Source organism: Bos grunniens, chromosome 11 (assembly GCF_055505025.1).
Source record: "Bos grunniens cultivar Pamir isolate PY7600 chromosome 11, Bosgru_T2T1.0, whole genome shotgun sequence".
NCBI classification, from domain to species: Eukaryota; Metazoa; Chordata; class Mammalia; order Artiodactyla; family Bovidae; genus Bos; species Bos grunniens.
This window is the reverse complement of record NC_141175.1, coordinates 92,384,478-92,412,421: the sequence shown is the minus strand read 5'-3', so window position 1 is coordinate 92,412,421 and position 27,944 is coordinate 92,384,478. Positions and strand designations below refer to the sequence as shown.

The 27,944-nt window shown below is 36.2% G+C and overlaps 1 protein-coding gene across 16 annotated transcripts in view; it reads left to right on the top strand.

Moving 5' to 3' along the window:
• Window positions 1–27,944, top strand: part of BIRC6 (baculoviral IAP repeat containing 6) — a 215,065-nt gene that overhangs the window by 142,413 nt on the left and 44,708 nt on the right. For all 16 annotated transcript variants that reach the window (XR_015137258.1, XM_086327523.1, XM_086327522.1 and 13 more), the window contains 6 exons: window positions 608–781; window positions 2,153–2,349; window positions 10,869–11,169; window positions 13,012–13,229; window positions 16,764–16,928; window positions 18,075–18,243. Coding sequence is in view for 15 of the 16 variants with exons in the window: in XM_086327523.1 (XP_086183649.1) it covers window positions 608–781; window positions 2,153–2,349; window positions 10,869–11,169; window positions 13,012–13,229; window positions 16,764–16,928; window positions 18,075–18,243 (1,224 nt within the window). In the remaining variant the exon portion in view is untranslated. The remainder of the gene's footprint in view (window positions 1–607; window positions 782–2,152; window positions 2,350–10,868; window positions 11,170–13,011; window positions 13,230–16,763; window positions 16,929–18,074; window positions 18,244–27,944) is intronic.

Genomic DNA, 27,944 nt, shown 5'->3' with positions numbered 1-27,944 from the left:
GTGATTTATGGCAAAAGCCACCACAGTATTGTAAAGAAATTATCCTCCAGTTGAAATAAATAATTTAAAAATATCTTTACATAGGAGTGCAGCTATGCCCATTCATTTATGTATTGCCCATAGTTATTTTCATGCTACAGTAGAGGTAGTAGTTGGAGCAGAGACCGTATGACCTCTGTAGCTTAAAATATTTATTATCTAGCCTTTTCGGAAAAGATTTGCCAACTCCAGATTTATGGAAATTTTTTTTCTCTCTGTTCACCAATGCTCAGAAGATCTTAGTGGGATTTGGTTAGTAACTAATTAACACTTTGTTTCAGTTCAGTTCAGTAGCTTAGTGGTGTCTGACTCTTTGCAACCCCATGGACTGCAGCCTGCGAGGCCTCCCTGTCCATCACTTTGTATAGACATTATTGTTTACACTTGTCAGAAACAGATTTGAGTTTTATAAACTTTCTGTTGGCTGTTTTTATATTGTTTTGAAATTGGTGTCAGAATCAAACTCTTAACCTGTAATTTACTAAAAGCATTAAGTGATTGAATAAATTGAATCAAGTAAACATCTCCCTCTTGGATTCCAGTTTTAACTTAGTTATGTCATTTTTAGGCCAGCCGTTGCCAGCTGAAATGACGCTTGCTCAACTTTTAACTCTGCTATATGACCGAAAACTTCCTCAAGGTTACCGTTCAATAGATCTGACTGTTAAATTGGGATCCAGAGTTATCACAGACCCAAGTCTGTCAAAAACAGATTCTTTTAAAAGACTGCACCCTGAAAAAGGTACGTGTACGATACTTCTTTTAAGTTACAGTCTGTAATCTGAGCAGGCAGGGATTTCTGTAGCTGATTACTTAATGTACATTTTATTACATCAGCTTGAGATACTTTTTTTTCTTTATGACTATTTGTGAATATAGAAAATTGCCATTATTTCTGTTGGAAATTAATGTTAATTCCTTGTGTAGCATCACTTTATTTTTTATGGGCCCATATGCTTTAATTTTTTTTCCCCCTTTGGCTACACCATTCAGTTTGTTGAATCTTAGTTCCCTGACCATAGATTGAACTCTGGCTCTCAGCAGTGAAAGCATGGAGTCCTAACCACTGGACTGCCAGGGACTTCCTAATTTTTAAAAAATATTTCTGAATGAGCCATGTTAATTGTTCATAATTTTATAATCAAAGTGTGGGCCCCATTTAGAATTTCCAATTTACTGATAATTTATACTGAGTGATATTTTGTGCTCATAAGCATTTTTTTCTCAAAAGTGGGATCATACAGTTTCTTACTTTTTATTTTTATATATTCAATGAAATATTTCTAAATGTGCATTTTTACTTCCTATTTTTATATGGATGTAACAATTTATCTGTTTCACAGTTGTTGAAGCATTCTCATTCTAGTATTTCACTACTATAAATGCTATTTAAGCAATGATTTTCATAGTGTGGGATATGGTATCTTATTTATCTTCAATTTTTCCCTTGATTAAAGTTCAGTTTTTAATTATTAGCCCTTTGTGTTCTTTAATAAATTTTAATACATTTCCTTTGCCCAAATTTTCAGCAGGATAATTTGTCTCTTTTAATGTTCATAGAATCTGGTTGTATGTGAACATAAGCTTTTGGTTTTCCTCTGTGAGTGATTCAGATTTAATCAATATGGTATAATTTTCAGTTTTCAGTAAGAAAATTTTTTGTCACTATTCAGTTTTTCCTAATTGAATACTTTTAGAGCATAACAGGCACATACATTAATATTTTCTGAAGTCTCTGATGTTTTACTTATTTGCCCTAAAGAATAGTACTTCTCAGACTTCAGTGTGCTTGCAAATCCCCTACAGGACAGTATAAAATTGCAGCCTCCTATTCAGTAGGTCCAGAGTACGACCTGAGAGTCTGCATTTCAAAAGCTCTCAATATGATGCTGATCCTGACTAGACCACGTAGTGAAACAGCTATAGGGAGCAACATCAGAAGTTATTTAAATATTTTTGTAGCATCTAGCTTTAAAATAACTAAATCTGAATAGCAGGATAATTATGCCCTTTTGTTGAATAGAGAGATGGCAATAGCATCTGCTTTGTAAATGATTAAGTATTATAAAAATAGATCCTCTCTTTTAGCTGTTATTTGCAATTATTCTTCTAGATCATGGAGATTTACTTGGTAGTTGTCCTGATGATGAGGCTCTCACTCCAAGTGATGAATGTATGGATGGGATATTGGATGAATCTTTACTTGAAACCTGTCCCATTCAGTCACCATTACAAGTTTTTGCAGGAATGGGTGGACTGGCTCTTATTGCAGAAAGATTACCCATGCTATATCCAGAAGTAATTCAACAGGTAAGATAAGATTCCCAATTAATTATTCACGGCAAAGACCTGTTTTTTTGTTTAGGTTTAACTTAACCTTTGGAAGTACCCTTTCCCTTAAAATCTTTGAGTATTGTATAAATCTTTCAAAGCTTAGCCTATATGGAGCTTTCTAAGAATTCAGTTCAGTCGCTCAGTTGTGTCCGACTCTTTGCCATGCCGTGGGCTGCAGCACACCAGGCCTACCTGTCCATCACCAACTCCTGAAATCTACCCAAACTCATGTCCATTGAGTCGGTGATACCATCCGACAACCGTCTCATCCTCTGTCATCCCCTTCTCCTCCTGCCCTCAATCTTTCTCAGCATCAGGGTCTTTTCAGATGAGTCAGCTCTTCACATAAGGTAGCCAAAGTATTGTAGTTTCACCTTTAATATCAGTCCTTCCAATGAATATTCAGGACTGATTTCCTTTATTTATTTATTTATTTTTTTTGATTTCCTTTAGGATGCAATGTAAACCAAGCACATTTGCCAAGGTCATCACAATAGTGTTTTTATTTTTATGCTACTTAAGATGTGATATTAATTATCGATGAAAGTGAAAGTGAAGTCGCTCAGTTGTGTCCAACTCTTTGGGACCCCATGGACTTTAGCCTACCAGGCTTCTCCATCCATGGGATTCTCCAGGCACGAGTACTGGAGTGGGTTGCAATTTCCTTCTCCAGGGGATCTTCCCGACCCAGGGATTGAACCCGGGTCTCCCACATTCCAGGCAGACGCTTTAACCTCTGAGCCACCAGGGAAGCCCCTAATTGTAGATACTACTAGAAAATAGGGGAGTGAGATAATAGTATATACTTCTACCCAAATACACTATGTCTATGTCTTTTTGCTTCACTTTTATTTCTTTTTAAGTGCCATTTCTATTTAAGTCATTTTTAAAACTTTAACTTCTTCCCCTGTCTGTTAATGTTACTGTCATTGAGGGGTGTACTTTAAATGTCCTTTTATTAAATGAAGGAAGTGTGTGATGCATGGAGAGTTGTAAATAGGACGTTCTTTATTTTTGTTGATTGAGGTAGGGAAATTATTCTCTGTAATTTTATCTACTTTGTGTGTGTGTGTACAAGTTTATGTATGTATTAGTTTCCTAGGGCTGCTGTAACAAAGTACCACAAACCGGGTGGCTTAAAACAACAGAAATTTAATTTTCTTACAGGTCAGCAGGCTGTAAGTCTGAAATCAAGGTGTCACCAGAGCCATGCTCATGTTGAAGGCTCTAGGGGAGAATCCTTCTTTACCTCTTCTTAGTTTCTGATTATTGCTGACAGTTAAGGGCATTCATGGAGAAGGCAATGGCACCCCACTCCAGTACTCTTGCCTGGCAAATCCCATGGACAGAGGAGCCTGGTAGGCTGCAGTCCATGGGGTCGATAAGAGTCGGACACGACTGAGCGACTTCACTTTCTCTTTTCACTTTCATGCATTGGAGAAGGAAAAGGCAACCCACTCCAGTGTTCTTGCCTGGAGAATCCCAGGGACGGGGAAGCCTGGTGGGCTCCTGTCTCTGGGGTCACACAGAGTCGGACACGACTGAAGTGACTTAGCATAGCATAACAAGGGCATTCATTGCCCTCTAACTACAGCACTCCAGTTCTGCCTGCATTTTTACATGGCTGTCTTCCTTTTCTCTATCTGTATCTCCTGCCCCTTATAAAAACACTGTTCATTGGATTTGAGGTCCACCCTAAGCCAGTATGACCTCATCTCTTAATTGATTACATCTGCAAAGACCCTGTTTTCAAATAAGTTCACATTCACAGGTGCTGGGGGTTAGGACTTGAGCATATCTTTGGGAGGATATAGTTAAACCCACAATAATACCTATTTAGATAAATGGTTATTACTTCTATTCAAAGAACTTATGGTATTTTTATTTTTTAATATAATCAGGATATAAGATGACTGTCACAGAAAAATATGAGTAAAATTTCATTGCTTTCTAAAAATTGTAATGATATAGCTAAAAGTTTGAAATGGAAAAAACTCCAACATTCTCAGGATTATTGTTGCTCAGTGAAAATGACTTTCCTAGTTCAGTATTCAGTATGGTTCATTACAGTGATTGGAGACCAAGTACTGCTATAATAAATAGCCAAAAGAGTGAAAGTGACTTTAGAATTGAATATTTGTCATGGAAGAATTTTGAGGAGCATGATATAAATTGCCTTGAACAGACAATTAGTAGAAATATGCATGGTAAAGCCTTGTCCAGTGAGAGCCCAGAAGAAAATGAGGATCATGATAGAGAGAACCTATATATCATAGTGAAGTGAAGTGAAGTCGCTCAGTCGTGTCCGACTCTTTGCGACCCCATGGACTGTAGCCTGCCAGGCTCCTCCGTCCGTGGGATTTTCCAGGCAAGAGTGCTGGAGTGGATTGCCATTTCCCTCTCCAGGAGATCTTCCCAACCCAGTGATTGAACCCTGGTCTCCTGCCTTGTAGGCAGATGTTTTACCATCTGAGCCACAAGGGAAGTGTCATAGAGAATACCTAAATTGGGTTAAGCAGATTGTTGGTATAAATATGGATGTTAAAAGTACTAGTGGTGTAGTTTAGTAGGAAATGAGGAAAATGTTATTGGAAACTGGAGGAAAGGAGACTCCATGTCTTTTAGTGATAGAAATCTTAGCATGTTTGTGTCCTGTATGTGAAAAGCAGGACTTGTAAGTGATGAACTTGGATATTCAGCTGAATTTCCAACCTAAGTGTGAAATTACCTGTTTTCTTCTTGGTACTAATAGTAAAATGTGAGAGGAAAAAGATAAATTGAGAGAAGATGCTAAAATTAGAGATACGCTATCAGAAAAGCATGCTCTGGAGAGAAAGCCAAGGATGTGGCTTTCAGTGTTTACTGGTGCCTCAGATAAATCAAGGCACAATAGCAACCCACTCCAGTACTCTTGCCTGGAAAATCCCATGGACGGAGGAGCCTGGCAGGCTACAGTCCATGGGGTCGCAAAGAGTCGGACACGACTGAGCAACTTCACTTTCACTTTTCACTTTCATGCATTGGAGAAGGAAATGGTAACCCACTCCATTGTTCTTTCCTGGAGTCTGGTGGGCTGCCGTCTGTGGGGTGGCACAGAGTCCGACACGACTGAAGCACCTTAGGAGCAGCAGCAGCAGTGTAGTCAGTCACATACAGAGCTGTGTGAAGAGATCAGTCATGGATCCCCTCAGTCATCTAACCCTGAGCCAGGAATGAAGAAAATTGTGTGACAGTGCTAGCATAGTAAAAGAGGGAGATGTGATGATGAAAGCAGAGGTTCAAATGAAGCAGCTGAAAGCCAAGGAATATGAATGGTCTCTCAGTTTCAGTTCAGTCGCTCAGTCGTGTCCGACTCTGTGCGACTCCATGAATCGCAGCACACCAGGCCTCCCTGTCCATCTCCAACTCCCGGAGTTCACTCAAACTCACATCCATCAAGTCAGTGATGCCATCCAGCCATCTGATCCTCTGTCGTCCCCTTCTCCTCCTGCCCCCAGTACCTCCCAGCATCAGAGTCTTTTCCAATGAGTCAACTCTGCATGAAGTGGCCCAAGTATCGGAGTTTCAGCTTTAGCATCATTCCTTCCAAAGAACACCCAGGACTGATCTCCTTTAGAATGGACTGGTTGGATCTCCTTGCAGTCCAAGGGACTCTCAAGAGTCTTTTCCAACACCACAGTTCAAAAGCATCAATTCTTTGGCGCTCAGCTTTCTTCACAGTCCAACTCTCACATCCATACATGACTACTGGAAAAACCATACCCTTGACTAGACGGACCTTTGTTGGCAAAGTAATGTCTCTGCTTTTGAATATGCTATCTAGGTTGGTCATAACTTTCCTTCCAAAGAGTAAGTGTCTTTAACTCCATGGCTGCAATCACCATCTACAGTGATTTTGGAGCCCCCAAAAATAAAGTCTGACACTGTTTCCACTGTTTCCCCATCTATTTCCCATGAAGTGATGGGACCGGATGCCATGATCTTCGTTTTCTGAATGTTGAGCTTTAAGCCAACTTTTTCACTGTCCTCTTTCACTTTCATCAAGAGGCTTTTTAGTTCCTCTTCACTTTCTGCCGTAAAGGTGGTATCTTCTGCATATCTGAGGTTATTGATATTTCTCTCAGGAATCTTGATTCCAGCTTGTGCTTCTTCCAGCCCAGTATTTCTCATGATGTACTCTGCATGTAAGTTAAATAAGCAGGATGACAATATTACAGCCTTGACATATTCCTTTTCCTATTTGGAACCAGTCTGTTGTTCCACATCCAGTTCTAACTGTTGCTTCCTGACTGTTGCTTGAGAAACCTGCTTCCTGAGGTTTCTCAAGAGGCAGGTCAGGTGGTCTGGTATTGCCATCTCTTTCAGAATTTTCCACAGTTTATTGTGATCCACACAGTCAAAGGCTTTGGCATAGTCAATAAAGCAGAAATAGATGTTTTTCTGGAACTCTCTTGCTTTTTCCATGATCCAGCAGATGTTGGCAATTTGATCTCTGGTTCCTCTGCCTTTTCTAAAACCAGCTTGAACATCTGGAAGTTCACGGTTCACGTATTGCTGAAGCCTGGCTTGGAGAATTTTGAGCATTACTTTACTAACGTGAGATGAGTGCAATTGTGTGGTAGTTTGAGCATTCTTTGGCCTTGCCTTTCTTTGAGATTGCAGTGAAAACTGACCTTTTCTAGTCCTGTGGCCACTGCTGAGTTTTCCCAATTTGCTGGCATGTTGAGTGCAGCACTTTCACAGCATCATCTTTCAGGATTTGAAATAGCTCAACTGGAATTCCATCACCTCCACTAGCTTTGTAGTGATGCTTCCTGAGACCCACTTGACTTCACATTCCAGGATATCTGGCTCTAGGTGAGTGATCGCACTATCGTGATTATCTTGGTCGTGAAGATCTTTTTGTATAGTTCTTCTGTGTATTCTTGCCACCTCTTCTTAATATCTTCTGCTTCTGTTAGGTCCATATCATTTCTGTCCTTTATCGAGCCCATCTTTGCATGAAATGTTCCCTTGGTATCTCTATAATTTTCTTGAAGAGATCTGTAGTCTTTCCCATTCTGTTGTTTTCCTCTAATTCTTTGCATTGGTCACTGAGGAAGGCTTTCTTATCTCTCCTTGATATTCTTTGGAACTCTGCATTCAGATGCTTATATCTTTCTTTTTCTCCTTTGCTTGAATGGTCTCTAGTAGATGGAAAACGCAAGGAACTGACACTCCCTGAGAGCCTCCAGAAAGAGCATCGGATACTTAGGATCCAAAGCTTTGATTCCAGCTCCATAAGATTCTTAGATTTCTGACCTTTAAATCTTTCAGATAATAAATTTGTGTTGTTTTAAGTCAGTAAGTTTGTGGTGATGTGTTACAGCAAAACATATAGAAAATGAATACAGATTTTGGTGTGTACTCTTTTTATGATGTTTTTATCTTGTTTTCGGAGAAGGCAATGGCACCCCACTCCAGTACTCTTGCTTGGAAAATCCCATGGACGGAGGAGCCTGTTAGGCTGCAATCCATGGCGTCGCTAAGAGTCGGACACGACTGAGCGACTCCACTTTCACTTTTCACTTTCATGCATTGGAGAAGGAAATGGCAACCCACTCCAGTGTTCTTGCCTGGAGAATCCCAGGGATGGGGGAGCCTGGTGGGCTGCTCTCTATGGGGTCGCACAGAGTCGGACACGACTGAAGTGACTTAGCATAGCATATCTTGTTTTGGCATCAGGGCAATACTGTCTTATAGAATGGGTTGGAAAATGTCTAATATTTCATATAAGGAACTGTTAGATGGGCTTTTCAATAGATTAAACACTTAAAAGATTACAAAATATTAGTAGAGAAGCTATGTCAAAAGAAATAATCCAGACTGAAGCACAGAATGTGTAAGGAATGAAAAGAACATGACAGCTATATGGACATGTAGCTAGAAGTGAAAAATTCTAATGTGTATTTATGGTCACAGAAAAAGAGTGAATTGAAACAAGGACAGAAACAATACTGAAAGGAAGAAAATTTTCCAAAACTGATAAAAAAACCTCAATCCGAAATTCAAGAAGCCCTCTACACCCCAAGTAGGATATTCATGCCTAAGAACATCTATGATAAACTACTTAAAAACAAGAGAAAAGTTTAAAACCAGCCAAAAAGCAGTAAACCCATTTCTTTCAAAACAGTAACAATAATTCTGGCAAGTAACCTTTCATCAGACACCTTTGGAGCCAGGGAATTACTTCTTTGAAATGTAAAAAAAAAAAAAATCTGCCATCCTAGAATTTTATACCCAATGAAGAAGATTTTGGACATTTTCCTCAACCACCACTACTCTTTCCATAAAAGGTAAATTAATAATATAGAATAGTCGGTTTATGATGAACTCTCCTTATATATTAAGTCTGCACAGACTATCTTTAAAAGAAAAGAAACAAGAGAAAGCAATTGTTTAAAGGCTCTTGAGAGTGACCAAAAGTAGGCACCTGTTGGAGAGGATTTAAACATGAAGAGAATAAAACCACATTGGGTGAGATTAATCTTCTGAGACTACTCCTCAGTCTCAGTGGGGTGAGATGATAGAACTCATGCAAAAGCTATAGAGGAGTTTGGTTCTTCCATTCTGGCTGGAGATTAAAAGAGGGGAAATTCAGGAAGAAGGGACTCATAGATGGGGTACTCCAAATTCTGCACGGGAAGTTTTGCACAACTACAGCTGGCTCCTGAATACTTAGGGTTCGTGAGAGAAAACTGGAAGGCTGAACAAACTGTCCAGACATGTCAGTGTCTGTCCAGCATAAAAGAGACAGAATTTGTAATTCTATTCCTTCCAAGTTAGAGGTAAAAATCTTCAGCTTTTCTATTGAAATTTCAAATGAGTCACACATTAAAGAGTATAGATGACATCCCGGTAATCAGAGACTCACTTGAAAAATAATGGTAAAACTACAATAGACTTTAATAAATTTATAAAAGCTCCATGAGTTTAAGATTGACCCACAAGTAATTTAACTGTTTTCTAATACAAAACTAAAGCATTTTTTAATATAAAACTGACCCACTAGTAATTTGACCATTTTCTAAAATAAAACTAAACTCTTAATTATAAAAGTAAGAGTTATTATAACATCTTGTCAATAATGTATGATGTATAATTAAAAAACAGACAGACATGGAAAGAAAGAAGAAAATATTACCTGTGGTTAACAATAAAATAAGTCAGTGAACAGCTCTTACTCACATTTTGCCAGTTGCCCCACTAATGTTCTGAAGAAGGAAAAGAAAAAAAATCACTTTCTTTGGCATGGTTTGAGGAAGATTGTGGTCATAGATTCAATTCAGGATCATATTGATATATTGCATTTAGTTGTCTCTTTAGTCTCCTTTAACCTGTAACAACTACATTATCTTTGTTTTTCATGACCATGACACATAGAAAAGTTCAGGCTAGAAAACTTATCTATATATGTAGTCGTATATATGTATGTCTTGACTTGATGTTCAGTTGCTTCAGTCATGTCCAACTCCTTCCGACCCTATGGACTGTAGCCCACCAGGCTCACCTGTCCATGGGATTCTCCAGGCAAGAATACTGGAGTGGTTGCCATGCCCCATGTCTCCTGTGTCTCCTGCATTGCAGGCAAATTCTTCACCCATGAGCCACCTGGGAAGCCCGGTCACATATATATGTGTCTATACATGTTTTCCCTAGATTTGTTTGCTTATAGAGCATGGAGTCAGACTGCCTTGGGCAGTGTGTACATACCTGTGTCCCATATCTGCTTTGTAAAGTGTCATTTCCACTAAAAAAAATCAGTGCCCCTTGGAAAAATTCTAGGATTCGGGCAGAGAATATAAAAGTTGAGCGTAGATACAGAAGTCTGCTTTAAGAGGGTTCCACTGACCAAGCCTGATTCTACTTGGTCATGAGATAAAATGATAGTAACAGATTATTACTTGCAGAGTAACTTTAGAATTAATTAACAATTAAATTAATAAATGAATGAATAAATAGATGAAGAAGAAGGAAATGTTTTTGTGTACAGTTCACTGCCAACCAATAAATGTAGAATTCATGAAAGAAAGAAAACACCATTTGGCAGCTACTGTAATTGTTATTTCTTGCAAACATTATATAAATGCTAACTCTAATGATCAAAGTTGAGTTGGAAACAAGGAATTTATGTAGTCTCAAAAACTCTGTCTATAGATACTTAACTAATTACAAAGGAGAAAATAGTAACTTTTAGGGTAGAAATACTTGGCACAACTTATGGTATCCTGTAACTCATTTTTAAAAACATGTCCTTTTATTGATTTAAAAACATTTTTTTATTTCAAATTTGAGTTTAGTTGATAGTTTCAGGTGTACACCAAAGTGATTCAGCTATACATACTTAATTGATTTTTATATTCTTATATTTTAAAGAGATCATTTGAATTCAAGCCTTTACTTTGAACCTGATGTTGAAACATACAGATAGCCAAACAAAATTGTTTTTACTTTAGGTGAGTGCTCCGGTTGTAACATCTACCACTCAGGAAAAACCAAAGGATAGTGATCAGTTTGAATGGGTGACTATTGAACAATCAGGGGAATTAGTTTATGAAGCGCCAGAAACCATTGCGGCCGAACCTCCACCTATCAAGTCAGCAGTACAGACCATGTCTCCCATACCTGCCCATTCTTTGGCTGCTTTTGGATTATTTCTTCGGCTTCCGGGTTATGCTGAAGTGCTACTGAAAGAGAGAAAACACGCCCAGTGCCTTCTTCGCTTGGTTTTGGGAGTTACAGATGATGGAGAAGGAAGTAAGTGTTGAGTGTTACTAATAAAATTTGATGTAGGTGGGTTGTGTGAAATTAATTCAGTTGTGCTTACAAAATTGCTGGTCATCTTTGGAGGCATTTAAAGATGAAGGAGATATTTAGATCCTGCCATCAAGTAGCTAATGTGCTACAGTAATAGCAATGAGGAATGTCTATACACATATAGACTTAACAAGTTATAAAAGCCTTGAGAGAAGTACAGTATTATGGAGACTTACAAGTGTGAGATTATTTTCTTATGAATAAAACAGCATTATAGTTTTTAGTGGGCCCTTCAAGGAAATCATCAGTTGTAGACTGAGAATGGTTATTTCAGAAAGAAGGACTGCTTTGAGCAGTGTTTATGTGCTCATGTTATATGAGAGGGAGATAAAATTTGCATGAAGCAGCACAGAGAACTCATTTAAAAAGCTGTTATTGATAACAGATCATGGAAAAGACCTTAAGAAGGTCTTCTTAAGACCTTCAGATTTTATTCTGAATAACAAACAATTAAGATTTATGTAAAATATGTTAAGTGATGTAGTGATGTGATGAGAATCTTTTTAAAGAATTTTTCTGTCAATCTGGTAAAAATATTTAGATGAAGGAGAACAGAATGAAGAAAATGTAATAATAATCTATTTTATAATGATATTAGAGAATAATAACAGAAAGCCATGATGGTTATTTCCATTGGGCTGACAGTTTTGTTAATAGAAGGAAACAAAGAAAAATCATAGGGTGGTAGCCTGGCAAGTATATTTTCATTTGGTTTACCTCTAGTTCTTCAGGGAATGACCATTACATTTGAGAATCAGAATTTTTTTTCATGTTATTTTAAAATCACGTGGTTTTGATTAGAGGTGATGTCTTTCACATACTATTTAGAGAGTATGCAGTGTTAAACCCTGTACAACAAAGTACATATAATCCAATAAAATTATATGAATTTATTCATGAATCCTTTAACTTGGAAGCTATCAAGTATTATGTATGTACTTTTTTGTGTGTGTTTTCATATTGATGGAATTCTTCAAAAATGTTGACATAATTTTAAATGTGTTCATAACTATTATTAAATTACAGTGTCTCTGTACTAAATACATCCTGGTTGCTTATTTTCAGATATAAATTATGTATACTTATTTTAATAGATCAGAAATTTCTAATTGCTTGAGCTAAGTTTTTTAAGTATCTAGAGTGTAAGAACCATGGTAATTTAGGACTCTTACTATGAGACAGTAGGTATAACCCTAAACTGAAAAGGAAAAGAATTGTCTTCAGGCCATTTCAAACTATTTCTAGTGAATAAACAGTAATGTCTATTAAAAAGCATGATTTTGATATATCTTTTTGCGGTGGTTGTTTCATCTGCCATTCATGTAGAAGTGTTTTTTTGTTTGTTTTGTTTTACATTTAACACTCTGTAGCTAGAACATAGTAGAAAACTTTATTGCAAACAAAACAAAGTTCTTTCACTCTTGCATTCATGGTTGAAACTACTTCCAGGGCAAGACTTTCATACTCTTGTAAGGAAGCTTTAATGCTGCATTTTTAGTTCTTAGTTTTTAGTTTAAATTTTTAGATTGTAATAATTTTGACATGGTCTATAACAAGTATCATATGAGTATATTTCAACTTTCTTTTGGAGTTTATATATTTGATGTCTTTTTGGACACTTATTAAATATTAAGTATTTAATTTCATTTGTGGTATTTTTTGTGGCTTTTTAATAAATATGATAAAATTTTATATTGTCATTATAAATTTGTGAGCTTCTGTGTTGTTCATTATTGTGGTTTTAAATATTTTTTAATTTTGAGTTCTCTTCTTTTAATCTAGGTCATATCTTGCAATCTCCATCAGCCAATGTGCTCCCAACCCTTCCTTTCCATGTCCTTCGTAGCTTGTTTAGCACCACGCCTTTGACAACTGATGATGGTGTGCTTCTTCGGAGGATGGCTTTGGAGATTGGGGCACTCCACCTCATTCTTGTCTGTCTGTCTGCTCTGAGCCACCATGCCCCACGAGTTCCAAACTCTAGCCTCAATCAGACAGAGGTAGGTTCAGTTTTTCTTTAGATCATGAAAAATTGTTAGATTCATGGAGTACAGGCATAGTTTTTTCTGAAGTAATTAGTATTTCAGAGGCTGGGGAACACAGTTTGTTTTGTTTTGATTTTTTTTTTTTTTTTTTTGCCCCTAAAACAAATAAACAAAAAGGTTATTTAAAAGAGGATAAAATGAATTGTTCTTTTCTTTCTTAGGCTCTTTCAGAAAGCCTTAAGTTAATCCATCTACTTAAACAAAAAAGATGTTATAGCTTAAAAAGCTTTTCCATTTACCAGGATACACTGAATTTATACTGTGATCCCTTTTCCTTTTTGAAGGTTCTAGTCAGTACAGTAAGGTTCTAGTCAGTATATAAGACAAGAAAAATAAGAAAGAAAAAGTGACCCTGATTCTCTTGAGATGATTTGATTGTTATTTATAGAAATTCCAAAAATAAACAATGGCATAAGTGAGTTTAATGAGGATATAATTTCCAGTTTCAATATATAAAAATAAGTCATTTCTGTATTCCAGCAACAAACATAAAAAGAGCTTTTTAAAGATGTCCTTTAGAATAGCATCAAAAATAGGAAATATCTAGAAATAAATATGAAAAATATATGTAAGACCTCTCATCATAAAATATATAAAACTTTGTAAACAGATACTTATTAATTAGACTTTAATAAACTGAAGTCTCTGTCCATGTTTACCTCTCATGAAGTAGAAAATACAACATTTCATTAGTATTTCTTCCCAAATTGATTCTTTTTCTTTTTTTTTCGCTCAGTTTACAGCATGTGGGATCTTAGTTCCCTGACTAGAGATAGGACCCATTGCCCCTGCATTGGGAGCATGGAGTCTTAACCATTGGACCAGGGAAGTCCCACCAAATTGATTTTTAAGTTTGATGGAACTCCAGGTTTGTTTTGGAGGAAATTGACAAGCTGATTGTAAAATTCATTCAGAAACTCAGAGGGTCAAGGATAGCCAGAACATTTTCAAATAAGAACAATATATCTAGTAGTCTCATATTTTGAAACTTACTGTTAAGCTATGATATTTACAGAAGGTTAGATTGAAGCCCAGCAGACAGTAGAGACATCTACATATATAGTTTTCTGATATTATGACAGAGGTGACTCTGGAACAAAATGGTGATAGGGTCAGTTAAATATTCATATGGAACAAAAATCTTTAGACCCTACTATGCTCTAAATGCAAACGTTAATTCTAAATGGATGGTGAATCTAAATATATATAGTATTGTTCAACATATAACAATACTGTTTTACCAAAAAAAGTAAGAGATACCTTATGATCGATCAATTCCAGAATTTAAAAGAGTAAAAGGGCAAGCCACAGAATGGGAGGCTATATTTGTATATATCTGATAAAGGACTTATATCCAGCGTATTTAAAGAGCTTCCAAAATTTCCAAAAGGAACTCAAACCAATTTTCTATAACAACCTAGAAGAGTGGCGTGGGGAAGGAGGTGGGAGAGAGGTTTAAGAGGGAGGGGACATATGTACATCTACGGCTGATTCATATTGGTGTTTGACAGAAACCAACACAATATTGTAAAGCAATTATCCTTCAATTAAAAATAATTAAGTGTAATTATTAAAAATAATTCCCGAAGGAAAAAGCTGACAATGGGATAGAAAATACCAGATGAAAGCTTGAATGGGTACTTCACCAGAAGAGGCAAAGTAAATATTCAGCAAATGTGAAAAGTTGATCTATTGCTTTAGTTACCAGAGAATTACAAGTGAAAACCTTTAGTACTGAGTACACATCAATCACACTGTGTAAGATTTCAAAATTGTCCCACCAGACTTGTAAAAATTGTAAAGACAACAGAATTTAATACAATAAGTAATGTAAAAAACAGTAGAGTGGGCAAATAAGCTGTAATATATTATGTAATAGAATACTAGAAGGTGATGAAAGCAAACAGCTATAGCCAACTACATATAACAGAACTGATGAGTTTTATAATCACAGCTAACAAGCTGGATATAAAGAAGTATATGCATCATGATTCCACTTACATAATGTTAAAAATAAAAATAAGTTATAGTGATTAGAGTTTCGTGTTTAGGTTGTAAAGTTATAAAGAAAAGAATGGAAGTCATGAGTAGAAAAATCAGGATTATAATTAGTTTTGTAGAGGAATGTGGGTATGAGGGAACAAGGACAGTTTCTTGCATGCAGTGGTTTAATTCTTGACCTTCATGGTTAAGTTGTTTTCAGTTCATTAAGCTTTACATACTTGTTTTGTGTTCTTACTGTAAATATGTTATACTTTACATTTAGAAATGTTTTTTTAAAAAATAAATAGCTGTTTTTTTCAATAACCCTAATTATTCTAGTGGTAACAGTTTATTTTATAAAATGTGAAAGATGGAATTATTCAGTCATAGATTCATCCAACTCTCCAGATCAATTTATGAAAGTATTGTTTGTACATAATATTCTTTGTTAAAATGTTCCTATTAAAATACTTGCAAAGTACCCTTGAAATTAATACTTAAATGCAAATATTTTAATGAAAATTCTTTAAAGGAGGATTCTTATTACAGAATTAATTTTATAGTCAACAGTAATCATAATTGACCTTTACTGAGTTTGAGGTTATATTAATAAACCAGTGGTTCTCAGTCTTTTTTTTTTTAATTTCTCTACAACATTCATGTTTTTAATATGTCCTCTATCCCCAAAAGAAATTTTTCTGCACATCATATTCTGAACAAAAAAGAAATTGAGAAGTACTCTTTCTAGAAATAGAAGCAGACTTTCTTGCTATGATTGAAAACATATGATAACCATTACAGAGTCATCGTAGAAGATCTGGCTCATGTCTCTCTATTCCTTTCTCTGCTTTCTCTGTTTAATTTTGAGTCATTGACTCTTTAGACCCTTAGATGCTTTACTCAATCTATTCCTGATAGATTATTTTAAATACTGATAAAAATTTCTTGTATTTATTCTTAAATATAAGCGTTTGCTCCCCATTTCTCCCTCCCCCTAACTTGATAACTACCACTTTGCATTCTGCTTTAAGTACTCTGGATATTTCATAAAAATGGAATCATTCAATATGTTACAGTCATACCTTTTGTAACATTGCTTGCTGCTTTGAATTAGCATATTGTTTTTGAGACTCATCCATGTAGCATGAATCAGTACTTAGTTATCTGTTATGGCTGAATAATATTCCATTGTATATATATGCCACAGTTTGTTTATCTGTATAACCATTGATGGGCTTTTGGGCTGACTTTTTGACTGTTGTGAATGAATGGTCTTACTATGAACATCAGTGTAATATATTTGAATATCAGTTTGGTTTTTTTTTTCCCCCTTTGGATATATATATACCTAGGAGTGGAATTGCTGGGTCTTACTGTAATTCTTTGCTAAGTTTTTTAAGGAATTGCCAAACTATTTTCCATAGCAGCTAAACTATTTAAAATTCTACTGGTAATTTGAGGATAAATAAAAGCAAATAGTAATAATTCTTTTCTTTTTGTTATAAGCCACAGGTATCAAGCTCTCATAACCCTGCGTCAACAGAAGAACAGCAGCTCTATTGGGCCAAAGGAACTGGGTTTGGAACAGGCTCTACAGCTTCTGGATGGGATGTGGAGCAAGCCTTAACCAAGCAGAGGCTGGAAGAGGAGCATGTTACCTGCCTCCTGCAGGTATGGTTGTAAAGTTGATATTGTCAGTGATAATAGTTCATCTTTTTGTGTGTGTCTGTGTTGACTTTTTAAGTTATATTGGCCTTATCCTCAGCTACTGAGGATGAAAAATAAAAGTTCATTTTTTTATGAACTTTTTCATGAATTTCATTTCATTTATTTTAATGAAAAATAAAGTTCATTTTTAAAATGAAAAAACATTCTCCCTGCCCTCAGTACATTTAATATGCTAGATAAAGATTGCTCTTTGGTGCTTGCAACTCTGTATTCTTCCCTCTTAGCCTCTTCACTGAGAGGAAGGTGACAAAGGCGAAGTTGTCCAATAACAGGAGTGTACCACATCTGCTTTCTTCCTGTCAGCTTCTCATCTAAACCACTATATCTGGACTCTCTCTTTTTTTAAAAAATTTATATACACCCTTGTTTCTCACATTGTGTTGTGTTTTCTAGAAATGGGCAAGGTGATCTAATTTATAAAGTTTTTCATGCAGAAATGAGAAAAGTAGGTTTGTAAAGATTAGCTTTTATTCCTGCATCAACTAGTTGACTAAAATTAGGGTTTTGTTTTTTATTTTTCTGAGCATTAGTTAAATCTTTGAGCATTATTTTTGTAGTTCTAGAATAAGCTTATTTTCATATAGACGCATAAGATTCCATCACCCTCAACTATAAATTGAACCTACTTAGTAAAATAAATAAATCGGAGAAGGAAATGGCAACCCACTCCAGTACTCTTGCCTGGAAAATCCCATGGACAGAGGAGCCTGGTAGGCTACCGTCCATGGGGTCGCTAAGAGTCGGACACGACTGAGCGACTTCACTTTCACTTTTCACTTTCATGCACTGGAGAAGGAAATGGCAACCCACTCCAGCGTTCTTTCAAGTTGCAACTAAGCTTTTAAGTTCATGTTCTTAGGTGGATTGCTTCTATATGTCTGATCATAGCACTGTACATCATCATGAGAAATATATCCTCTTGAAAATGTAAAGGAAAAAAGTCTCATTTTTAATACCTGTATTATGAAGCATTGATCAAGTTGAAAATACATGCTCTTCATATTCAGATTGAACATCTAACATAAAATATGAGATTTTAAATTTGTGAAGCTAAAACTCAGTTTTAAATCCAAGGATTTTTATTTTTAGGTTCTTGCAAGTTATATAAATCCTGCAAGTGGTGCTGTAAATGGAGAAGCTCAGTCATCTCACGAGAGTAGAGGACAGAACAGTAATGCCCTTCCTTCTGTACTTCTAGAGCTTCTCAGTCAGTCCTGCCTCATCCCTGCCATGTCATCTTATCTACGAAATGATTCAGGTAAATCACATTGTAACTAGTCCTTTACAATATCTTAATGGATGAGTACTTTTGTCTACTTATTTATCATTATCACTTTAAATAATAAGGTTCATTTTTTTCATTTAATAACCTATAACTGAAAATTATAGGGTAAAGGCTAGCAGCTTCGTGACAATACTGTGATCCAAACATGGTTAATTGAATTTCTGTGTGTTTTTAACGTTTAAAACATTAGAATGTTTTAAACATTAGAATTGCAGACCATAGTGTTTTGAAGAAAGGCAGACAGATAAACTATACAAATCTGTAGATACTTGACAATGAGTATTAGTTTTTACAAATTCAATTATAAAAGTACCTTAGGTAGATACTTTGCAATATTCAACTGATTATCAACTGAAATTGCTCTTTTATTTCTTTGGTTGTGGAATTATCTTCCAAGAAATGTATCCTTTTCTTAAGTAGAATAGAAAGTTTGTTTTATTTAAACTCAGTTACATACAGGGATTGCCAAGAAAAATAAGCAGTTGGCATCTCCTCATTTTAACTAAGATATTTATTTATTCACTTTTTAAAACTATCTGCTCTTCTTGTATTTGCTTTTATTCGTATTCTTAGTCATGAAAATAGACACACATTCAGTTAGACTATTAAAGAAGAATAGGTAAGGAAAGCAATGGGAATGAATCTTGAAGTCTGTTTTGATGCTTGGTAGCAGTTTAAATGCAAGTAGATGATGGAAAATGTACTTGTATTTGAGAAGGGATTACTGCCGCTATTCTTCACCTTCAAAAAATTATTGTGCTTCCAAACACACTATTTCTGGGACTTCCCTGGCAGTCCAGTGGTTAAACCCTGCACATCCCAATGCAAGGAGTGTGGGTTCGATCCCTAGTAGGGGAACTAAGATCCTACAAAGCTCCTGGTGCAGCAAAAATTAAAAAACAAACAAAACACACACACCATTTCCCAGCCTACCTCAAACTTCTTATAAAAATATTGGTGTTATGTTGAATTGGTATTTTTAGATTGAGCTGTTAGATACATTAGATTTGTCTCTCTTGAAAAAATAGATATCAAATGTACAATATATTTTTTGATAAAGTAAAGCATTTGGCGCTGTAAACACTTAAGTACTTCAGATTGGTGCCAAAATTTAATAGTAAATCATTTAGCAAAACTGAACAGAGTAAGATAAGGTTTCTCTTTATCTCCTTTCTCGTTGTTAAAATATTAATCCTTTCACTTTCAAACTGTATGAAACTGTATGACCTCTCAGAAATTTTTAATTTTGTCTTGTTCTGATATTCAGTCTTTGTGTAACACTGGGCTTTTATCTTTATGGTTTAGAGTCAAAAGAGAAATCTGGTATTACTTTTATTGTTTAAAATAATCTATTCAAGTAGGTGCACTTTCTGGTAAGTGTGTATTTTAATAAATAAGCTGTGATTCTGGTCAATATATGGAAGTATCACAAATTAAATATTCTGTCTTTGGAACTATTTTAGAAATTTAATGTTTGACTTTCCTTTGTGATTATTTTCCCACGGTAGAGAAATTTAGATATATGCTTGAATCTGGTACTGTGTCCAGTGGTATAATTTTAATTGATAGATTTATACTTGAATGTGGTTGCAAAAATAATTTTGAAATTAGATTTTAAGATATATAAATATAAAATAATGAACTAAGTTAAGTATGTCATTAGATAATTGTCAGAACACCTCGTAAATTATGTTTTTAGTAATCAAAATTTTTTGGAGTTTGGGATATATTCTGATCCATCAGTTCAGTTCCGTTGCTCAGTCCTGTCCGACTCTTTGCAACTCCATTGACTGCAGCACGGCAGGCTTCCCTGTCCATCACCAACTCCCAGAGCTTACTCAAACTCATGTCTATCAAGTCAGTGATGCAATACAACCATCTCATCCTCTGTCGTCCCCTCCTCCTCCCTCCTTCAGCCTTTCCCAGCATCAAGGTCTTTTCGAATGAGTCAGTTCTTTGCATCAGGTGGCCAAAGGATTGGAGTTTCAGCTTCAGCATCAGTCCTTTCAATGAACATTCAGGACTGATTTCCTTTAGGACGGACTGGTTGGTTCTCCTTGCAGTCCAAGGGACTCTCAAGTCTTCTCCAACACCACAGTTCAAAAGCATCAATTCTTCGGCGCTCAACTTTCTTTATAGTCCAACTCTCATATGCATACATGACTACTGGAAAAACCATAGCTTTGACTAGATGGACCTTTGTTGGCAAAGTAATATCTCTGCTTTTTAATATGCTGTCTAGGTTGATCATACGTTTTCTTCCAAGGAGCAAGCGTTTTTTAATTTCATGGCTGCAGTCACCATCTGCTGTGATTTTGGAGCCCCAAAAAATAAAGTCTGTCACTGTTTCCATTGTTTCCCCATCTGTTTGCCATGAAATGATTGGACTGGATGCCATGATCTTAGTTTTCTGAATGTTGAGTTTTAAGCCAACTTTTTCACTCACCTCTCTCACTTTCATCAAGAGTCTCTTTAGTTCTTCTTCACTTTCTGCCATAAGGGTGGTGCCATCTGCATATCTGAGGTTATTGATATTTCACCCTACAATCTTGATTCTAGCTTGTGCTTCATCCAGCCCGGCATTTCTCATGATGTACTCTGCATATAAGTTCAGTAAGCAGGGTGACAGTACACAGCCTTTACGTACTCCTTTCCTGATTTGGAACCAGTCTGTTGTTCCATGTCTAGTTCTAACTGTTGCTTCCTAACCTGCATACAGATTTCTCAGGAGGCAGGTCCGATGGTCTGATATTCCCATTTCTATAAAAATTTTCCACAGTATGTTGTGATCCACCCAATCAAATGCTTTGGTGTAGTCAATAAAGCAGCAGCAGACACAACTGAGCGACTTCACTTTCACTTTTCACTTTTGTGCATTGAAGAAGGAAATGGCAACCCACTCCAGTGTTCTTGCCTGGAGAATCCCAGGGATGGGGGAGCCTGGTGGGCTGCCATCTATGGGGTCGCACAGAGTCAGACGCAACTGAAGAGACTTAGCAGCAGCAGCAGCAGCAGATGTTTTTCTGGAGCTCTGTTGCTTTTTTGATGATCCAGCAGATGTTGGCAATTTGATCTCTGGTTCCTCTGCCTTTTCTAAATCTAGTTTGAACATCTGGAAGTTCTTGGTTCCTGTACTATTGAATCCTGGCTTTGAGAATTTTGAGCATTACTTTACTAGCCTGTGAGATGAGTGCAGTTGTTCGTTAGTTTAAACATTCTGATCCGTAGTTTTGACAAGCATGGTATATTATTTATGTATGCCCATGTATAATATTCTAAATAAAAATTATTTATTTCAGGGATATATAGCTTTACTGCTTATGTAAATTACCAATTTTGGTTAAAATGTTAATTTTTAAAGTGACATTTTAATATCTGAACAAATAAACTTCTTGGAACTTAGTAAAATTTTTATTTTATAAAATTAGTCTTAAGTCCATTTTCCAGTTTTGTCATTGGTCTGTAGAATATTACTTTTGACCATTTGGGGATTTGGGATAAGGAAGAGCACCCAATATAGAATCTTTTATTTCATTCAATTGTCATATCTTTGTTCTCCTTTAATCTGGAAACTTTACCAACTTTTCTTTGTCTTTCATGATATTGATGACATTTTATAGACTATTTTATCACGTATCTAGCAAGTTGTTTTTTAAGTGTGAGAGCAGTGCTAATAATTTTGTGTAAGGCATTGTATTCAAGAAATGGCTCGCTTATGTTGCTAGCATATAGTACACAAAAACACAAGCCTAGTGTAATAGGCTCTTTCGAAAGCCACCCTGAACTATAGTTTGCCCTTGGAGATTATTTCCAGGACCCTCCACCAAAACCAAAACCTTTCTGCTTTATTCTGTGAATGTGTGATGTATTCTTATCAAGCTTACCAGTTCACTCTGGCAGGTGAGATGAAACTTTTCATATGATCTAAGATTTTTATTTTCTCTTAAAAACATAGCACTTTATGTTCCCTCTTAGCCTTTGAGATGTTTCTTTGACCACTTAATTGCTTTTTAGGAGCCCCTTCCCACCGCCCACCCCAAAGAAACAAAAGGGTGCACAAAAGACAAGAAGTGAAGGAGGGAGAGGCTAACAGTGCTCAGTAACAACCTTGTGCTGGTCAACTATATGTAACAGATTTAGTAACTTTTTAAGTAGAATTTGTGCAGATTTTACCTTCAAAGAACTTAATTCAAAAAGCTGAATCTATAAAATAGTTGTTAGAATTATAAAACAGTAAATTTGAAGCCACAGTTTAGTTGGTAAGTGAAACAAAAAGTGGTTTATATGTTTGTATTAGACTCTTATCTCTGCTGCTGCTACTGCTAAGTCGCTTCAGTCGTGTCTGACTCTGTGCGACCCACCAGGCTCCCCCGTCCCTGGGATTCTCCAGGCAAGAACACTGGAGTGGGTTGCCATTTCCTTCTCCAATGGATGAAAGTGAAAAGTGAAAGTGAAGTCTCTCAGTCGTGTCTGATTCTTAGCGACCCCATGGACTGCAGCCTACCAGGCTCCTCTGTCCATGGGATTTTCCAGGCAAAAGTACTGGAGTGGGTTGCCATTGCCTTCTCCATTATCTCTAGTATCATTTTTTTTTAAAGGAATGATAAAAGCTTCTAAAGAGAGAAAGTAGTTATTTTTATGAGACTTTTTTACTAGATAGGAAGATCCTCATATGAAGTATGTGTTCATTTTAGTTTCTCCTCCCCATATTTTGACTTCCTTTCATTGTAGTCATGTTATTTTGAAAATTGCTTGTAAACAATGATATACAAGGACCATTTTTCCTCCAGCTGCTGTTTTATATATTCGTGCTATTGAGTAAGACGTCAGTTACCCCACTGGCCACTAGATGGCGGTCTCATTTCATTGCCAGAAATATAGCTCAGTTTAGTCCCTAGATCCTGTAGGACTCTTTGCGACCCCATGGATTGCAGTATGCCAGGTCTCCCTGTCCATCATCAACTCCAGGAGCTTATGCAAACTCATGTCCACTGAGTCGGTGATGCCATTCTCTGTCATCCCCTTCTCCTATCTTCAATCATTCCCAGCATCAGGGTCTTTTCAGGTGAGTCAGTTCTTTGCATCAGGTGGCTAAAGGATTGGAGTTTCAGCTTCACCATCAGCCCTTCCAGTGAATATTCAGGACTGATTTCCTTTAGGATGGACTAGTTAGATCTCCTTGCAGTTCAAGGGACTCTCAAGAGTCTTCTCCAACACCACAGTTCAAAAGCATCAATTCGTCAGCGCTCAGCTTTCTTTATGGTCCAGCTCACATCCTTACATGACTACTGGAAAAACCAAAGCTTTGACTAGATGGACCTTTGTTGGCAAAGTAATGTTTCTGCTTTTTAATACGTTGTCTAGGTTGATCATAGGTTTTCTTCCAAGGAACAAGCGTCTTAATTTCATGGCTACAGTCACCATCTGCAGTGATTTTGGAGCCCCCCAAAATAAAGTCTTATCACTGTTTCCATTATTTCCCCATCTGTGTGACGTGAAGTGATGGGACCAGATGCCATTATCTTAGTTTTCTGATTGTTGAGTTTTAAGCCAACTTTTTCACCCTCGGCTTTCACTTTCATCAAGAGGCTCTTTACTTATTCACTTTCTGCCATAAAGGTGGTGTCATCTGCATATTTGAGGTTATTGATATTTTTCCCTGCAGTCTTGATTCCAGCTTGTGCTTCATCTAGTCCAGAATTTCTCATAATGTATTTTGCATGTAAGTTAAATAAGAAATACTTTACAGTGTGTGAAAATAAGAAATAGCAGGTGAAGTGTTAGAATCTGTCTCATTCCCATTTTGGAAAATGAGATGTTCCTATTTTTAGAAAACAGCACCACTGGGCGCATTAAATTACTTGCCACTAATATAGTAGAACATAGTAGAATATAGTAGAACATTCCAGGAATGTTATCAAGTGTTACAAAATCTTTGCCTTTTTAGTGTTTGTTTCATAGTGTCGTAATAGGAAGGGGCAAATGAAATAAAGAGAAATGTATTCAGTTGCCCAAGTTTAAGTGTTTACCCATAATATGGCCATTATTACTAAACTCACGTATTTTCAAATTTTAAAAATGATATAAATAGATTTTTATCAGTACGGAACAGAAAAATGAGTAGACCTGACATGTTAGAGGAAGATCAGAATGAGAAGAGGCACTGTTGCTGCTGCTGAGTCGCTTCAGTCGTGTCCGACTGTGTGCGACCCCATAGACGGCAGCTTACTAGGCTCCCCCGTCCCTGGGATCTTCCAGGCAAGAACACTGGAGTGGGTTGCCATTTCCTTCTCCAATGCATGAAAGTGAAAAGTGAAAGTCAAGTCCCTCAGTTGTGTCCGAGTCTGTGCGATCCCACAGACGACAGCCCACCAGGCTCCTCCGTCCATGGGATTTTCCAGGCAAGAGTACCGGAGTGGGTTATCATTGCCTTCTCCAGAGAAGAGGCACAGACCTTTTTAAATTGATAGGATTATAAAATATCTACTAATTTGGCTGGTTGTCTTGGCTGAGTGATGGTATGTGCTAGTATTAAAATTTCATCATTTTCATTTTATTGGTTTCGTAGTTTTGTAACTAAGTGTAATGGGACAAAACCCATTACAGAAGACTTTGTTACACCATCTGATTTTCCTCACACTGGATTAAAAGTTACTGTATCTTATTTTAGAATATTTCCTCTAAAATTCAGTATTTAAATTAATTTTATGAGAGAATAAGTTAATTTTGTTGCTATGCAAATGTGTTAAATATGACCACATTCTTTATATCCAAAAATTATTACTAAGTTTGTTGTATTTTGTTTAGTCCAACTCTTTTGTGACCCCATGGACTGTAGCCTGCCAGACTTCTATGTCCATGGGATTTCCCAGGCAAGAATACTAAAAAGTTACATAGGAATAAATGTACAGTTGGAACTGTAACTATTTTTCCATGATTATCTTTTAAGATATGCATGCTAGTCGTGTAACTTGTAGGGATATTGATTGCACATAGTTATGGATTAAGTTTTAGTATTCAGTCACTTGAAAGGATTTTTATTTTACAGAGAAATAAGTTAAGGATAACTTAACTAAATATTTGAATAATTTATTTTTTAATTCTCACATTAGTTTTTGTGTCTACTCAAATGAACATTCTGTAAACAAATGTTACATTCCTAGATTGTATTGAGGTTTTTATGCTTTAGATGAGCCTCTCATTTTGTATTTCTGAAGTTGATCAGACAAATAAAATCAGCATACGCTGAAAAACATCAGAAAAGAACAAGATGTTTTTCTGGGTAGTTAGTATTTATTTTCTATGTGATCTTACTGCTTACCTACTAATGGATTAACATAAAGCATGCATTTCTTTTGCAATTTTCAATGTAAATCCAAATGAAGACAGTGATGTTGAAATGTTCAGCATTTATTGATGCTGAATAAAACTTTATTTTCCTATATATTTTGCTGGTTAGCTTTCCCATGTCAAAAAAATTTCCTTTTCCTATATTATGTAGGTTATTAGAAACTTAAAGTGAACATAAATGTAAAAGCATTTTGAATGAAAATGATATTCAGTATGTAGTTTTAGAATAATGTCTGTTGCATCATTGTTTTTGTGTCTTATTTCAGTTACTGTTTCTTGTATGCTTTCTGGAATCCAGAAATAAATCTTTATTGTCCATATAGCCACTGCTGATCCTGGAATAAGGCACCCTGGGTGCTGCCCTACGGGCCAGGCACTTGCCCTGGAATGTTATAATTTTCTGAAAATATTCTTCTAAAGGTTATCCTTAAAAACAAATTTTTTAAAGCTGTATTTTGTCTTGAATGGAACCCAAGAAAGAGACTTGTCAGAGTGTGATAAAGATATACACAAAAACAATTACCAAGAGGTTAAGTGCTATTGCATGGGGGACCTCGGTTTGATCCCCAGGTCAGGAAGATACCCTGGAGAAGGGAATGGCAACCCATTCAGTGTTCTTGCCTGGAGAATACCATGGATAGAGGAGCCTGGCAGGCTAAAGTCCGTGTGTCACAAAGAGTCGGACCCAACTGAGCGACTTTCACTTTCTAAGTACTATCCCGATAATCCTAACATGGTCAAGACAGATTCTTCTTTTTCTTCTTCCTCTTCTTGTTTCTTTACATCTTTTGCTATAAAAATGACAGGAGTACCTATTTTCCCAGAAAAATCTCTTGGTGTAGAAGGAAACAAAAATTGTGAAACAAATCCCCAAGAAAGATATCTTTGAACTGTATAGTGAAATAGGAAATACATTTATTATACTTGTGTTTGTTGCATAATTTTTCAGTCTGCACTTCTCTTTTACTCTGTTGAAGGTGGTGGAAAATGATAGAAAATAAATGCGTTTTAGTAGAACTTCAAAGAATGTTTTATCATTTTAACAGTTGGATAGAATGATAGAAAATATAATGAAAAGGTACATATTAATTAGATCCCACAGTTTATGTATTCTAGCTCTATATTTCGGAGAAGGCAATGGCAACTCCAGTACTCTTGCCTGGAAAATCCCATGGACGAAGGAGCCTGGTAGGCTGCAGTCCATGGGGTCTCTAAGAGTTGCGCACGACTGAGCGACTTCACTTTCACTTTTCACTTTCATGCACTGGAGAAGGAAATGGCAACCCACTCCAGTGTTCTTGCCTGGAGAATCCCAGGGACGGGGGAGCCTGGTGGGCCACCGTCTATGGGGTCGCACAGAGTCGGACACGACTGAAGCAACTTAGCAGCAGCAGCAGCAATGGGATATGCATACCTAACTGATATATTTAACATGACTAGCAGTTTATGTCTGCAATGTATGATCACCACATATTTTAACCTAAAATACTGAAGTTATTAAATGTCTGAGTTATTTTTTAAAGTATAGTTGATGTATAATATATAAATTATAGGTGTACAAAATAGTGATTCACAAGTTTTAAAAGTTACAGACCACTTAGAGTTATTATAACATATTTGCTATAAATATCTGAGTTTTAAAAATAATTAAAAGAGAAGTGTTCATTATCCTCCATTGCATCAGGAATGAAGTATTCCCAGATATCCTACTTTAGTCCACAAAGTGATGAATAACTTCTGTTTACATTCAGAGAAAAAGAAGTGAACAAAAAACCTGACCAACTTCCTGATTGAAGGTGGCAAATGTTTTCAGTTCTCTGGAAGGAGTGGGTCTTTTCCATTAGTAATCCTTGGTAAATTTCACTGAAACTTTTTGGTTTGAATTGATAGCTTCTGCCAGTAATAAGCCAAGCAGTAAATGTTTCCCACTTTTTCTTAGAATTATTTTCAGCTTTTATACTTGCTGAATTGTGTTTCATGACAAAATGATTAATCTCTATGGTTATGTCTTACAAATTTCTTCTCACCAACCTTTACCCTATGCTGTTTCTTTCCAGCAATTTGAATATCATTTTCCCCACTGAAATGTTTTTTCATATACAGAAAATGGGAATTTTATTCTTTTACCAAGTACTGGTTACTCCTTTCAAAACATAACATTCTCTAACTGAAATAATTATATAGCAGTGTCACACACCTGTATCTGTAGTTGTTGATGGTAAATTCCAAGGTATATTTCAAGCATTGCATAATTCAACCAACAGGTCCATCTGAGGATCCAAAGGATAGTGACTTTACTTGCTTGGTTAGGGTAAGCAGTAAAT